The sequence below is a fragment of the Mandrillus leucophaeus genome, unplaced genomic scaffold (genome assembly GCF_000951045.1).
Source record: "Mandrillus leucophaeus isolate KB7577 unplaced genomic scaffold, Mleu.le_1.0 Scaffold386, whole genome shotgun sequence".
Classification (NCBI taxonomy): domain Eukaryota; kingdom Metazoa; phylum Chordata; class Mammalia; order Primates; family Cercopithecidae; genus Mandrillus; species Mandrillus leucophaeus.
In genome coordinates, this window is record NW_012104098.1 from 1,250,460 (window position 1) to 1,265,897 (window position 15,438).

The 15,438-nt window shown below is 34.4% G+C and overlaps 1 protein-coding gene across 2 annotated transcripts in view; it reads left to right on the forward strand.

Moving 5' to 3' along the window:
* The first annotated feature begins 79 nt into the window (after window positions 1-79).
* IKZF2 (IKAROS family zinc finger 2 (Helios)) overlaps window positions 80-15,438 on the forward strand; it is a 165,778-nt gene continuing 150,419 nt past the window's right edge. The window contains exons 1-4 of one of the 2 annotated variants that reach the window (XM_011990876.1): window positions 80-276; window positions 1,582-1,685; window positions 3,198-3,246; window positions 4,033-4,137. In XM_011990876.1, the coding sequence (XP_011846266.1) occupies window positions 3,213-3,246; window positions 4,033-4,137 (139 nt within the window). In that variant the 5' untranslated portion in view covers window positions 80-276; window positions 1,582-1,685; window positions 3,198-3,212. Of the gene's footprint in view, window positions 277-1,494; window positions 1,686-3,197; window positions 3,247-4,032; window positions 4,138-15,438 lie in introns of those variants that run through there. The other variant, XM_011990875.1, reaches the window with a different exon arrangement.

A 15,438-nucleotide genomic window follows, 5' to 3' on the forward strand; every position in this document is an offset into this window, starting at 1 on the left:
CGCGAGCCCGGCCGGCGGGGGAGATGTGCTCGGGCTCCACCGGATCGGTTTCTCGGGGTTTGACCAGCTGTCCCGGGCTAACCCTGCTCCTCGCTGAAGATGGAGGAAGTAAAAACAGGATTACCCTTAGCTACAGATCCACTGCCTTAGTTTCCACCACCAACTGCAGTGCACAAACACACGTTAGGCACAGGAAAGAAAGAAAGACAGAGGACACATTAACAGTAAACACAAACAAAAGGGTGATGGGATTATTTTACTGCATGCACTGCTGAGGTAAATCTCCGCTTGGCTTTTGCGTGGTGAAGAACAGCTCTTGTTTTATTTGTCTTCTGATTCATAGATTATATATAAATATGTGTATGATTTGCAAAGGGGGGAGTGTTTTCAAAGTTAAGTGTAATTATATAGCATCTCGTTTTGCACTGTGGTGTGATCAAATGACTTGTTGCTGTTAACCAGTAATAATAATAATAATATAGGTGTTTTTCTCTGGGAGGGATGGATTGTGGTTCTGATTAGGGTAATGATTTTTGTAAAGGACGCTCAGGGAATCGGGTTGAAGATGATGTCCTCTGCCTTAATTTATCGTCCCCTCCTTGTAATCTGTTTCTGGGATGTTAATCGATTAATCAGTTCTCATCTCTATAGCTGTCATGAATTTGGACTTGTTTTGCTTTGTTTTAACTTGAATTCCAAGAAGAAAGATTGGGTAGGCTGGAATAAATTGCAGCTGTCCAGATAGAAGGTAATATCCAGATCCTGTTGGAATTAAAAAAAAAAAAAAAAAAAAAAAAACAACTACATGTTCCCTACAAGAAATTCACTTTGCCAGTAAAAACACATATAAGGAAAACACTGCACCCTCGCCTAGCCACAGAGGTTGACTTCAATATTAAAAAAAAAAAAAAAAAAAAAAAAAAAAACCCTGGTATGACATATGTAAAAAGGCAGCAGTTAAATCACTTTGACAGGTTCTAGTATGGGCGAAAGAGATGGAATTAAGATTTAATTTTTTTCTTTTTTGCCAAGGGCCAAAAACAGTCCTGTGAAGTTGGCCTAGGTTCCTAGCTGGGTTCTGCCTGACTGTCCCTCCCCTCTACCCGCCCCCCCCTCCTTTTCTTTCAGTTTTCTTGTCTTAGCTTTTGGTCGATTCTTAAGGAACCGGTGGATCAAGTTTTTTCTCTTGTTAATCGCATTGCTATAGCACTGACTGACCTCTCTCTCTCTCTTTTTTTTTTCCTCTTTCCTGAAAGTACGTGGTGCCATTCCTGAGTGACTTTTCCTACTAGACCATCCCAAAGGGACGAGGGGGAGGGGTGGAACAAGGAGGAGGAGGAGGAGGACGAGGAGGAGGAGGAGGAGGAGAAGGGGGGTGTTCCTTCTCTCTCATTTCTTGGTTTTGTTTATCAGCCGATCTGTTTGCTGGATTTGGGCTTGGAATGACCCACCTGTAAAGTGCTTTTCCTTCCTCCTCCCCTTGAACTCTGCAGGGGGCTTGGCTTGGAGGGGGCAAGGGAGGGAAAGAGAGAAGGGGGAAACACAAAAAACTTCTTTCTTTCTCCCTCCGTTTATCTTCAGCCCGACATTGTCACCTCCTCTTTGAGGGGTTAGAAGAAGCTGAGATCTCCCGACAGAGCTGGAAATGGTGATGAATCTTTTTTAATCAAAGGACAATTTCTTTTGTATGTACATTTCGTTTCTCTTTCTCCTTTTTCTTTTTCTTTCTTTCCTTCTCTGAGGGTTAATAACCATTTCATTGATGGGGCAGCCTTCTTTCGCTTCTCCCTGACGTTTCTTTCTTTTTAATGTGTGTGTGTTAAATGTGTACATTTTTAAAGAGATAAGCTCATTTGTAAAATATCCGAAGAAACTGCTCCTCTTTTAAACTTTACGGATCTCTTTCTTAAAAGCCTTATGTAATCATAATTTAAAAGAATGTGATAACAGTACAGCAGGTTGAAATTTAAGTGCTAGGTAGTGACTGAGTTGGGAATTTGATCTGATTATTCCATAAAGAAAGAAAGAAAAGTTTTTTTTTTGGGGGGGGGTGGGTAGTAAGGGAGGGTGGTGGTGAAGAAGGGGAGGGGAGGGAGAAGGGAAGTGGTTTTGGAGACAAGAAGTGAAGCTGCCTGTTTTCCAGTAAGTAATGGAGAAATTCCAGGAGCCAGGGCTAAATATACTTGGCGATCAATACAGAAATGGCTCATTGTGAATAATTTAGCTGCTGGTGCAGTGAGAGTTTTGAAACTAAAGGCAAAAAGGACCAAGGCCAAAGAGGGGAAAAAAGTAAAAATCTTCACAGGACTTGTCAATTCTTAAACTTTTTTTTCCCCCACAGAATACAGTTAGACTATCGATCTTTTCATTATGTGAATCAAAGCTAGGGGGTGTCATCTCATACAGTTTACTTTTGTTTCTGAGAATTATGTTCTGTTTTGTGTCATTTGTGCATAAGAATAATTGTCCAAAGTTGTTTTTTTTTTTTTTAAGTGATTCTCTCTAGTACAACCAAAGTTTATGAAATTTTCAAAATCAGACTGTATTAAGTAGGCTTGGCATTTGTATCCAAGCATGGTCTGGCAGGAAATTAAGGTTACATTGAACAGGTGCTTACACAGAACTTGGGGTAGGCTAAAATGTCAATACAAGTCAGGGAGTTGGCCAACTGCTGTAGAAATCTTCAAGACACCGTTGGGCACTAAGTTTTTTGTTTTGTTTTGTTTTCTTATGTTTGTTTGTCCTCCCCCTCCCTATTAGAACATGATGAACCAACTTGCAACAATTGTGAATAGAGCTATCTGTATACTGGGGAAGTCCTCAAACTGCAGTGTGATTGTGGGAAGTAGCGAATGGTAAAACACTTAAATCCCATTTAAAGCTGACGCATTTGAGGTGTACCCCTTATTTTTTCTTTAAACCCAGTAAATTTTGATTAAGACAGTCATTCTTTTTTTGCTCTTGCCCATCTCACTGCACACTTATCTTTCCTATCCTATCTCCAGCAGGAATCAGATCATTTGCAGAAAGAGTTCAGTGACTTGCAAATGAGCACATACAGTACACTGTGTATGTTTCTGGGCACAGGTTGCAGCAGCAACATGGACCAACTGCTTGGAGCTTCAAATAAGTTAAGAATTTGATGGCAGATACTGAAAGGAATCATTGTATTAAGGGTATAATCTTTTGTTTTGCAGCATTGCACTTTGACTATGGAAACAGAGGCTATTGATGGCTATATAACGTGTAAGTATTAGTTTTCATTAATTTGTTATTGGTAATAAAGTTGCCTTTGTATTACCTGTGTTTTAATTCCTGGATTATGAAACTTTATTAAGAATTCTGTACTCTTTTTTTCTATCTGTTCACAATTTCACCTTCGAATGAGTTTGAGAAAATAACAGCACTGAAGTGAAATAAGAAGGAAATATAGAAATATACTAAGTTAAGTAGTGTACTTAAATCAATAGTAGCTAGCAGATCAGCACTTTCCTACTTTTTATAATTTACTTTGTTGTAAGTTTAGAATAGTCTAGGTTTCATATATGTCTATTAATGTGATGTGTACTAAATATTTACTTCTCTGTAACCTAATTTTTCAGACATATTATGTGAAAGAGAATTAGCTTTCCTAACTTGACATTTCTTGAACTACCTGTCTTTTCCATCCTCTCTCTGATAGCTAGCATTTTGGAAAATGCTCATTATATATTCTGTATGCTTAGCAATTAAATTAGATGTTAAAAGAAAAGTTATTTCTTTCAACTGAAAGATACTTTAGAAATCAACAATTTATGTATTAAGATAATGAAGTTTTGTTAATTTTTTTTATTGTGGGTTGATTATGGCTTTTCATCCTTTCATTCAACTGTATATTTCTACTGGTATTTCCTTATAGTTTTTTTTAAGGGAAAAATGTATTACCTTACAGTTTGAAGGCTATGCATGCCATTGCGTGTATAAAGCAAAGTTAGTAATTACATCTTACGTGACAATGAATAGAAACCAAAAGATTATATTTTGTGAAAGCAGGTGACAATGAGCTTTCACCCGAAAGGGAACACTCCAATATGGCAATTGACCTCACCTCAAGCACACCCAATGGACAGCATGCCTCACCAAGTCACATGACAAGCAGTAAGTCTTCGTTTTATGATTTTTTTTTTTTTTCTATTTCTCCAGCAACAGACTTGAATTTGTTAGGTCTGTGGGGTCCTCTCACATTGTGGTATAGCTACTGTTATAGATTTTGCTAAAGAAAGAACAACACAGATTTATTCCTGTTCATTCTAGTATTATAAAACATGAGCCTGCTTACTAGTCTGAACTATCCCAAGGTGGCATTTGGGAGCTGGTGCTTACCTGTATCAGGTAAGAAAGGTTAGAATTTGCTGGTTATTGTTTTGACTTGCCAGGTTTATGACTAGATTTTTTGTTGTTGTTGGGTAAAAAATGTGGAAACATCACTTCCAAAGGACTCTTCACAGTTAATAAATGAAATAATTTTATATTGCCTTGGTAGAAAGCTAAACTGTCAGTGATAAAATTATAGTGTTACTTGCTTTTAAAAAATGTGAAAGTTTTTTCTCCAAAGCATTGGAAGTGAAGTGTATTTGCAAATTTATAGAACTCGTTTATATCCATTTCTCTAACAAAGTTGAAAGTCTTTTGTTCAGAGAACAGCTGATAAAATTTGGAAAGATGTTTTGAATTTGTAGGAAAAGACAGTTTTGGCTACTATTTTTGATAAAGGGTCATTTACTGATGTAATATACATTGTTTTTGTGTAATAAGATGCAACTTATGTGCTGTCAGTGACAGAAGACAAAATGCTTTTCTTAATTAAGAATATGGTTGCTTTTTTCTTAATTACAATGTTTTATCAGTTTAGTTATCAAGTGCAAGTGCTTTATTACTCTTACTCAAAAGTAATTTGAAATCTTGTTTTCTTTATACTTTGATTTATATTTTATTCTTATATGTTATAGAAAGGACATTGGACTTACATGTAAATATAATTAAATTTACAAGTTTTCTGTTCTGCCGGTATGTGAAGGAAAGGCATTTTCTTTCTTTTGTTTCCCCCCTGAAGATTTAGTAACTAAGAAAAGTGAATCATCTACTTAATTGTGAGCATATTCAGAAATGTATTCTGACTATCCAGAGAGAGCAACTTTTTTTTTTTTACTTCTAACAGCTCTTGAAACTTTTAAGTTATTATAAAGCTACGAGCTTAGTAATTAGTAAAGACTAGTGAATTATAAGCAATTTATATAGAATACTATTGAATACATTTTGCAATTTATTAACTTTAAGTACTTTTAACTGTTGACTTGAAATTATGGTTGAGTTATTTGAATTTGCTTTATTTATTTAAAAGTCATAGTTCTTTTAAGTAATGAGCATTTCCTAAGAAAATTTAATTCTAGAAGCAGTCCGTACAATTCCTTTATCATTTAGAAAGAAAAAACTAGTAAAGTTAGTGAGTGAATGTATACTAAATTATCATGCTAATCTCATAATGAATCTTTTGCATTTTTTTTTGCTAGTTGATTTGATGAAAAATATACTACGACTACAATTTAGGCAATATAATTTTTACATTTCAATATACTCGTTATTTGGTGTAATGTTTTTATTTCTCAGATAGCTCACACAATTTCCCAAAGAGTAAAAAGAGATGAATATGTAGTTTCTATTAGTTAGCTGTTGGCTTTAGAAACATTGCATGTATCGGGTAGGGAGTAACTGTTAATCAGAGACTCGACTGTCATCCCCTAGACACAACCACAGGAAAATGCTTGTCAGTTGGTTAATTGGCTGCTTTATTTGTGAATTTGATTCTGGTTTTTCAAGTACTTGCTTCAGAAAGGCAGTTCACTCATCTTTTTAAATAAACAGTGCAGAGTGTAGGCATGATCAATTTGAACAAATAAGAACTGTGCTTTTGACATTTGAGCTTTTCTCACCCAACAACAGTAAACTTATGTTTGGTAGAGAGTTTTTTAACTTACTAGCCTGTGGCAATTCCATGTTAGTACAGGTTTTGGCTAAGATGCACGTGTTTTCAGATTCTTTTCCAAAGAGTTGCAGGTTAAATATTTTGGCTCTCACTTCAGAGCTGTCTCTTGCATCCTTTATGTAGCCTCTATTTACAGTATCTAGGTTACCCACTTAGGTGTTAGATGGAGAAGATACCCATTTTTCCTCTCTGTTAGATCTAGGAGAATATCAGCATTTTAGATTGCCAAAGCAAATAGTGATAGAGAGGAACTCTTGTCTATTAATTAGTACAAGAGACCTAGAATTGGTCACTCTGATGTTTTTCCGTGACTTGGAATAATTTTTGTGTGCATCTGGCCTGTCAAATCGCTTGTGTCTGAGATCACTGGTTTTCCTAAATCCCTTTACATGCATTGTTGACTTTGTTAAATGAAAAGAACTTATTTATTTTCTGCATTTTTTAATATCTTCAAATATACTTCCTGGAGGGTGGCTGCTTCCAAAAACAGAATTGCAATTTTGATTGAAAGTGTTAAAGCTAAAAGTAAATGTGAAAACCTTTAAGACAGTTTCTAGTAGCAGGAAGGAGAGGATGGGAATATATGTGTAAGGAGGAAAAAAAGTTATTTTTAAACAGTTAAAAAAATAAAATAAGTAAAATCTTTTTTTTTTTTTTTTTTTAATAAAACAGCTAACGCTCTGGCCAAAAAAGTATCAATAAGGCATGAGAGCTCACTTATTTTGACTTTAGGAAGGTGGTCAGTACTACTGTAAGGTCCCAACATTTGTTTGAGGTATTTGGTAACTCTTCTAAGATGAAGGGTCTCTGTGCAACTTGCTGCCAGCTATTGTATAAAAATAATGACAGCAGCTATCATTATTTGACAGTGCTAGAATAGAGCACTGGCGACTTGGGAGAAAACTAAAAATGTTATAGTGCCTGACAGTTTTTGGTTTTGAAATTTAGCATGTAAGATAAACTTAAGAAGAAGTAAGAGGTATTAGTGATTCTGACATTTTATAGTGACTACTTCCTATGGTTTCGAATGAATTTTCTTAGAGACCTTTAAACTTTGTTTTCTGGAATAAGGATCTCTTTGATAAGAAGATGGGCATTGTTGCCTGAGATCATTAGTGTACATATTGAGTCTGCTGACAATCTTCTGTGTCAGGGATGACAGTATATGCCTTGATGGCTATTGGAAATACACGGTGTTAAGTGATTTTTAAAAATAGAATCTGGGAGTTAAGAATCTGAGACAGACATCTCAGACAGAACAATATAAAAATGCTCCATATTGTATTTCGGCCCATCAGATGAAACTTACTTTGTGATTCCTTCTATTTCTTGGTTAGCTCATTTCCTATTCTTGCGTAGTTGTTCAGTATTGGTTTCAGAGTGTTCTGTACTGGCAGCTGACTATTTTGAAAATTGTTTAAAGTTCAAAATTTTTAAATTAATTTCGTTTTTCTTATCTATTTTTATAATGTTTATGTACAAATTTACTTTGCAAGTAGTTACTTAAATGGCTATGAAAATACATCATGATGCAAAATTTGTTTCTATTACTTTAAAGCTCCTAAGTGGATCAACTGTACAGTCAATGCTATTTATCAGTCTGATGACCAAGTGGCATGTATGGAATCGGTAGAAGTAGTAAGTCTAGTTTTACAAGGCTCTGACCAATAATCAGGTCAGGGAATCTAGTTTATTCTTTTCAGAGTACTTCACATTAATTTTTTTCTTAGCTAGTTTCCATTTTTGGAACCTAGTGAGGCAGAAGTATATTATGATTTCTATTTTTCATATGTGGAAATTGAGGCTTGAAGAAATCAATTTACCTCTTAGAGAACTTAGCAGAAAGATGAAGTTATCAGGATTGGGACATACAATTGTGACATTACCTTGTGGGTAAATTAGATAACTGCTATCTCTACAATGTCACCTTCTCAGGGTGTCTGCCGTGTCCAGTACTGGCCCATATTTTTGTAACGAAAACAATATTTCAGAAATAGAAGAGTTATTATGAGGGTGGAGAGATATCAGCTAATCTTTTGCACTTTTTGAAATAGAGCTTATATTATGGGACTCACCAGCTTTCTGAGTTGTCTTCTGTAGCTTAGTTTGGCAGTCACCCTTGGTTGGATTGCTATAGGACACACCCTAATGTAACACCAGATGGGCTTGATGTAAAATCTTGTTCTGTTTTAAGTCACAGTACTTAGGTTTGTGTATATACCCAATGTTCTTATTTATTAGGGAATTAAATAAAAATAGTTCTGATTTAATTTCTTTACAGCTATCAGAGATAAATGTCATAACTATGTACCAAAAGAGGAAAAAAAGGGGAAAAAAAGAAAGTAAAGGATGTATAGATTTGTTGGTAATTAACAGCAAAAGTGCTGTAATTTTTTCTTTGCACCTCATTCCACTCCTAACTCCCCATCCTGCTTAGTATTGAGAATTAAAGTCTGTTTTCAAAAAACAAAACAACTTATGGCGGAAAGATTATCCTTATTGTCTCTATCTTTGTTCAAAATCTGTCTTTCCCACTAGAAGTACTTTTTTAAAAAAAGGTAATATCATTGAATATGTTCTATTGAGAGTCTTCCTGTAAGCCGCAATGAATTTTCGTCTCTGGGTTCCGTGCTTTTCTCTCCTAACTTTTGATATATTGATATATTTTGAATATTTACATATTTTATCACATTTGGAAATATCAATAGCAGGGTTCCAGTCCTAAAATGAGGTACAATATGTTGTTTTTCTTCACTTTTTTTCCTTTTTATCTGTTTATGTTAAAAGTACTTATTGACCTGTTAGTATTTTCCTTTTGTGAATTAATTGAGACCCAATATATCTCTGTTTTGATATAGGTAAGGCACATTTAGGGACAGTTTCCTTTATTATAAATGTTATAATCACCACTGGAGCGAGAGAAGGAAGAGGGGCATCCTTTATTGAGTGTACTTAGTATATTAGATGCTTTACTTATTATTTCACTTTGTCTCCACATCAATTCTGTGAGGTAGGCATGTAATTACTCTATTTTATAATACTTAAAACTGAGGCTCAGAAGCAGTAGATTGTGAGTGGTTAAAAATACGGGCTTTGCAATTTTGCTGGCCTGGGTTAGAATTCCTATTTTGCTGTGTGACCTTGGCCATGTCACTTCACATCTTTGAGCTCCAGTTTCCTTATCTGTAGAATAGGGATAAGCAATACTTACCTCAATGGGCTGTTGTGAGATTTCAATAAGGCAATATGTGCAAAATACTCAGCACAACTTCTGGCACATGCTAAGACTCAATAAATAATCACTGCTGCTATTACTCAGAGCAGTCAAGTTACTTTTTTATGGACCTATGACTCATAAGAAAAAGGATTTGTTTTCAAATCCAAATCTATTTGAAATCTGGGTCTTTTGCTCTTTTCTGTTTATTGCACAGGTCCAGGGAAGAAAGATAGGGATTTCTGATAATTTTGGGTAAAAATTGAAGCAGGAACCCTCCATTATTTAAAGCATCTATGAAGATTTTGGTTAAGAAAGAAATAGAGTTTGTCGATATGTCAGAATTGGGGAGGGTGCTGGCGCTCGATGTTCCTGAGTATAGTTTTGTGGTTTTGATTATATGTAAAGCACATCACTGCATATTATTGGTGTTCCAGATATACCAGTCATTACAAATGACAAAAGAAAACAATTCTGGTGATAGAGTAACCTATTCCTACAGAGAATCAATTCTTAGAGAGTCCTTATCTAAAATCTAACCTCATTTGATGCTTCTGGTGGTACCCTAAATTCTCACTTGGTGATACCTAATAAAATTGTTGGTTTAATTGTTGATTGTGCACTTTGGGGGTAGTAGTTTAGGTGTTTTAAATTTGAAGTAGGCCTTAATGCAATTATTAGTTATAAGCATTTGACATTTTGCTGTTCAATTCTAGTTGATCAATGCAATAAATATTTGTGGGATACCTCATATGTACCAGGTATTGTAAGGTGAATCCAAAGGTGAATAAATAGTATAGAGTCCTTTTCCTCCAGGAACTCATACTCTAGTGGGACAGACAGACATTAAGTAGGGCATTTTACTGTGGTAAACTTAGTGTCTTGATTATTATGGGGGATGAGAGGTGATGCTCGTTTGGAAAGATTTTTTAGAGGGAGAGACTGCTTGAGCCAAGACTTATTAAATGAATAGGACTTAGGAGAGAAGTGGAAGGCCTTTTCAGTAAATAATGTATCCACAATAAGAGGTGAGAAATAGCATGCAATATTCTGGGAAATACAAGCAGATTGGTATTTCTAGACTGTAAAGTTGGAGTCTAGGAATTTGAGGCAAGGAATGATTTTGGAGAGTTAATCAAAGCAGGTTAATGGAACATCTTGTCTGAGAGGAAACTTGGCTTTTATTTTCATGGAAGTCAATGGTTTTAACAAAGTAGGTGACTTCAGTCTTTTGACTGACATGGATCAATTTGACTACAATGTGGGGAAAAAGATTGTGGATGGGGACCAGTCTATAGGCAGGTGCGTCTTTAACAGGCTGTTTCAATGATTGAGTGAGAAGTCATGCAAGCTAGTAGTAGTGGGATAAAAAAGAAGGAGAAGAATCTAGGTAATATTTAGCAGCTTAAAGTAGACAGTACTTGGGTAGTAGAATTAAGGAGAGAACAGAGTCAAGGATGACAGCCTCTAAATTACTGGATAGATGGTGGTAGGTTCTGTCAGTGGAGATAGCAAATACTGGAACAAGTTTCCTGGAAAAGATTTAGATTAGTTCAATTCTGGTTTGAAGCACCCATAGGGTTCAATTTGGGAGGGGGATAGCAATTAGGCACATGGATATAGACCGAAGTATGAATTTTCCTAATTAGAGAAAACTAATATTAGCCCACGTTTTGGTTGCTTTTCTGCCCATATTACTTTAACAGTAGTTTAATACCATATTTTGAAAACATTCATGTCTAAGTAATTCTCAGTATTTGATCAGTGGCCTTGTTTCCCCAATTGCCCCATTAAATCAAAATTCTATATTGAATTGTATGCGCATAGGCTTTAATAAACTCTTTGCTTAATGGAATCCTTTATGTTAGTCTCAGAAGTTGAATTAATTGATGTGATTGACTCACTGATTTTTAAACAAAAAGCTCTTCAACATTTTGTGGTATATCTAATATCATAACTTCTATGTTTTTAAAAAAAATCATAAGACTAATGTATGCCGTATACTCCAGTGCCTCTACTCTAACGCTCTGTCTTTATTCTGCAACCTGTTTCTTTATAAATTAATATGCTCTTGAAAATATTGCATACTTGTTACAGGTTGTTAGCTAAATACTGGTCAGTCCTGCCACGTTAATAGATGAGGAATTTCATACTCCTCACCAGAGCCTTTTTGAAGACTTTGAGATAAATATGCAGATACAATATATATTATTTAAAAATGATTTTGTATATAATTTATTTTTAAAAAATATAATATCATACCCCTTGGGATGAGGTTACCTAGATGGGAAAGTATAGCATAGATAACATATTAGTTAACATACTTATTCTAAAATATTTATTATAGAATTCCATCTTAAAAATGTAAGCACTGACTACCCAAGACACCATAGAATTCCAAATGAATGTTAATGCTAGAAACACTTCTTCTGAGATTTCCTGTGTGTGGAGAGTCAGAACTCCCTAGAGAGATATTTTTCATCTTTCGATCATTGATCCAGCAAACATTTATTAAGCACTTACTGTGTATGATGCATTGCTGGTGCTGGGGCTCAAAAAAAAGGCTTGGGGTGTTTTCTAGAGAAGGATGTTATCTTCAAGGGTCCAAATGAATTGATATTTTGTATGAGATTGTAATAATGCTTATTACATTTAGAAGTACATTTAAATGAGTGTGATGTGCTAACTGTGACTTTATTATAGATTAATAAGCTGCTTATCACCTTTTACCTCCAAGAGTTTTTCAAACGTGTATAAATTTGAGGATGTATAGTGAAACAGACAAAAGGGCAACCAGCCACTTAGATAGGTTCTCACAGGATAACATTTCCCCACAGAATTATTTATAATGCAGGATTTGGCACTCATCCTTGCAAGTTCTGAAACTAGATTTGTGGCACACTTAGAGTGGATCTGTATCTCAAGGTTGACTGACATTAAAGAAGTTTACGAAATTGATATTTAAAATCAGAATGCCAGTTCATGTTTAGATATTGATTAAAACTAAAACACACACACACACACACACACACACACATGCATATCCAACCAACAAACATAGGAGCTAGATCACTCTAGTTGGCTTCACCAGATCGTTTTGTTCTTGTGAACTGACCTATATAGGTAATCAGTAAAGGTCATTTACTGAGCAAGGAATCTGAATAAAGGGAGTTAGTTATATAATTCAAATGTTTAATGGCATTAGACTAAGAGAGCCTAATATATTCAGCATCACAATAGAGATAGCATTGCTATTTGGATAATTATGGTGGAAATCCTTTGTCCAGTTCTTTCTCCTTTGAATGGACATGGATTTAGATTCCCTACGTCGATGTTCAACCAAAATACTTCAGAGAGTCGTTTTTTTTCCCTCTTGGCTTCCTAGGCTAAACCCCCCATATTCAGTCTTTAACCTATATTAATACATACAATCAGTTTACGACCCGTTCTTTCTGGCCTGGGATCCATTCATTTTCTTTAATGTGATTTATATTTCTGCTTTAATTTGTAAAATGTTGATTTTATAGCCTAACTCGATGAAGACAATCTTGTAATGCCCATAAAGGATACTTCCTTCAGCTACTATTGCCATAAATTCAAACTTCCATTCACAGAAATCTCGATAGGTGATGTGGTCAGCAGTTTAAGAGTTCTTAATATCTATTTTAGATGAAGATGGAAAATAGCATTACCCCTGAGAAAGATCCTTAAGTTAGTTGTTGATATAGAGGCACTTTCCAGTTTATAGGTCAGAAGGAAAAAAACACCAAACCAGTCTCTTGAAATTATTGAAGTGATCTGACCGCAGTAAATGAGATTTTATAGCAAACTGTTGTATTTCATGTTAGTTAGTGGGAAAGCTGTCTTAATTACTGAGTGTGAATTAAGTAACTTTTCAAAGCATATAGATTTATTTGGGGGCCATACATTGATTATAACGAAATTAATCAGGTTTTACAGATGTGAATCTTTGAGGAAAATGGTCATGCCTCTTCATCCCTAGCATAAGCATTGTATGCATTGTAGGAGCCCTGTAAATATTTGTTGAATGAAGGAACTACTTAAGATTAGCATATTACATATGTCTATTTAAATAATATGCTTCTGACCTACTTGAAAAAAAATTTGGAAACTTGATTTCTTAGTTGTTGAAATAATCCAAAATCCTAATTTACTTGTGATTTTTTCTGTTTGGGAATGTGTTATTTTTATAATGTCTCACTCTGAAAAAGATTTTGTAATGTTCAAATTGGTCCCAAAAGCTGATCTCTAAGGTTCTAAACAGCTTTTATGTTTTCTGATTCTATACAACCATGTTCAGTGGAGTCCACATTAATGTTAATGTAGATGTTTCCATGATACCACCATCATCATCTTCATTACTACTATTAATATCTTGATATAGCACATTTAAGGTTACAGATTTAATTCCATACACTTGTAATTTTAAAGCCAGTTCTCTATCACTTATTTAAACTGTTTTTAGTAGCATATACAAGATGGAATGCTTCAATTAGGTTTTCTTATGCACTCCAGATATTTTGATGAGTGTATAATTAATCAGTGTGAAGTCACGTTCTAATGAATTAACATTCTGGGTGTCTACACTTTTGACGTTTTTGTCATTGCTCTCATTATCATTGAAGCTGTAGTTCTCCTTACACTTGTCTATGTCAGCTCTACCTGCTTCTTACTAAGACATCAACATGCAGGGCTTGATCATATTTTGAAGTGGTAGGGTACTATGTTGCTCTGTTTTCAGTTGAATTAACAGTGAGAATTTCTGGTTGCGTTCTAAAGAGGCTTAATTTCTCCTACAAGTATATAAAACATTTTCTTTTATGGCCATTTTCATAAATGTCCTTGTTGTTTAAAAATATGCATTTTAGCAAGTAATATTTACATATGGAAATATCGGTCTTCTAATCAGACTTATGCCAATATGCTTATTATTCAGATGGTCTGAAGTAGATCACTTTGTTTTCAACACATCTGTTGCTTTTTAGACTGAAAAGTGGCATTTCTATAGTTTTTAGGGCTGAGGATGTATGTTTAATTCCTGATTGTAAAAGGTCTGTCTATTTCTGTTGGAAATGTTTGCTCAGATCACCCATATATCATCTAAAGCTTGAAAACTGAGCTATTCAATAATTTTTAGGTACTAAAAATAGGCGGTACCTAATCATTTCTGTGTACTGCTTTAAAATGACTTACACCTTAAAAACACTGACTTGAATGTAGTATTTGGAAATATAAAATGACTTCTATTACATTATTACATTTTTGAAAACTACTTGAAAGCAGCAATAGATTGTGACTAGATATAACTTAGAACTATAAAAGTAAGTATGAGATTTTTCTGTAAGTCTGCTGTTTGTAAGTTCTCAAAACATGAATTTACACACTGCCATCTGTCTGAATTATGACACATTAATGACCTAATGGTAGTTTTAGGTTTAATTTTTTTGGAAATAAAATCAAACAAAAAGAAACACCCCCGTACTGCAACAAAACACAATTTAAAATAAATTATTTTTACATAAATAATCGCAGTAATGCTGTTTGCATAAATTTTGGGGGATACATTTGCATAGTTTTAGTTGGTCTTGCATTTTGAGTATAATACTTGTAACAAATTTGAAAAGATTTTTTTTTTCAGCCAGAGAAGCTATAGTTAACTAGACAATTGATTTCATACAACTCTATGTATGTGATAATGCCATTTATGTTTTTAAAAGCAGATGTGTGCATGTGTATGCATGTGAATGTGTGAAAGCAAAGAATAAGAACAAGAAGGAAACGTCAAAACTTGATATAGTTTATTTTGGAATATAGGAGGGTAAACAGGTTATTTTATATTTTATTCTAAATAGTTCTACATTCTTTAAGTCTCTTACAAAAAATAAATTCATATGTTGTTTGTGTAATTTAAAGACAAGACAAATGAATTCAGTCAGCCATCCTCTAAAAGAAAGTGTAGAGCCAGAAAACTGATAGTGGCTCTGATTACATCCGTTTAACTTTGAAATTTCAGTGAAATTATAGACTCATAAAAATGATCAGCTGTCATCAATGATAAATACTGAAATCGGGCATTTTCATGTACAAATGCTATCTTCAGATTTATTGAATACTATCTTACTATAGATTTACTCAAAATATAAGGTATTTTCTTTTTCTTTCTTTTTTTTTTTTTTTTTTT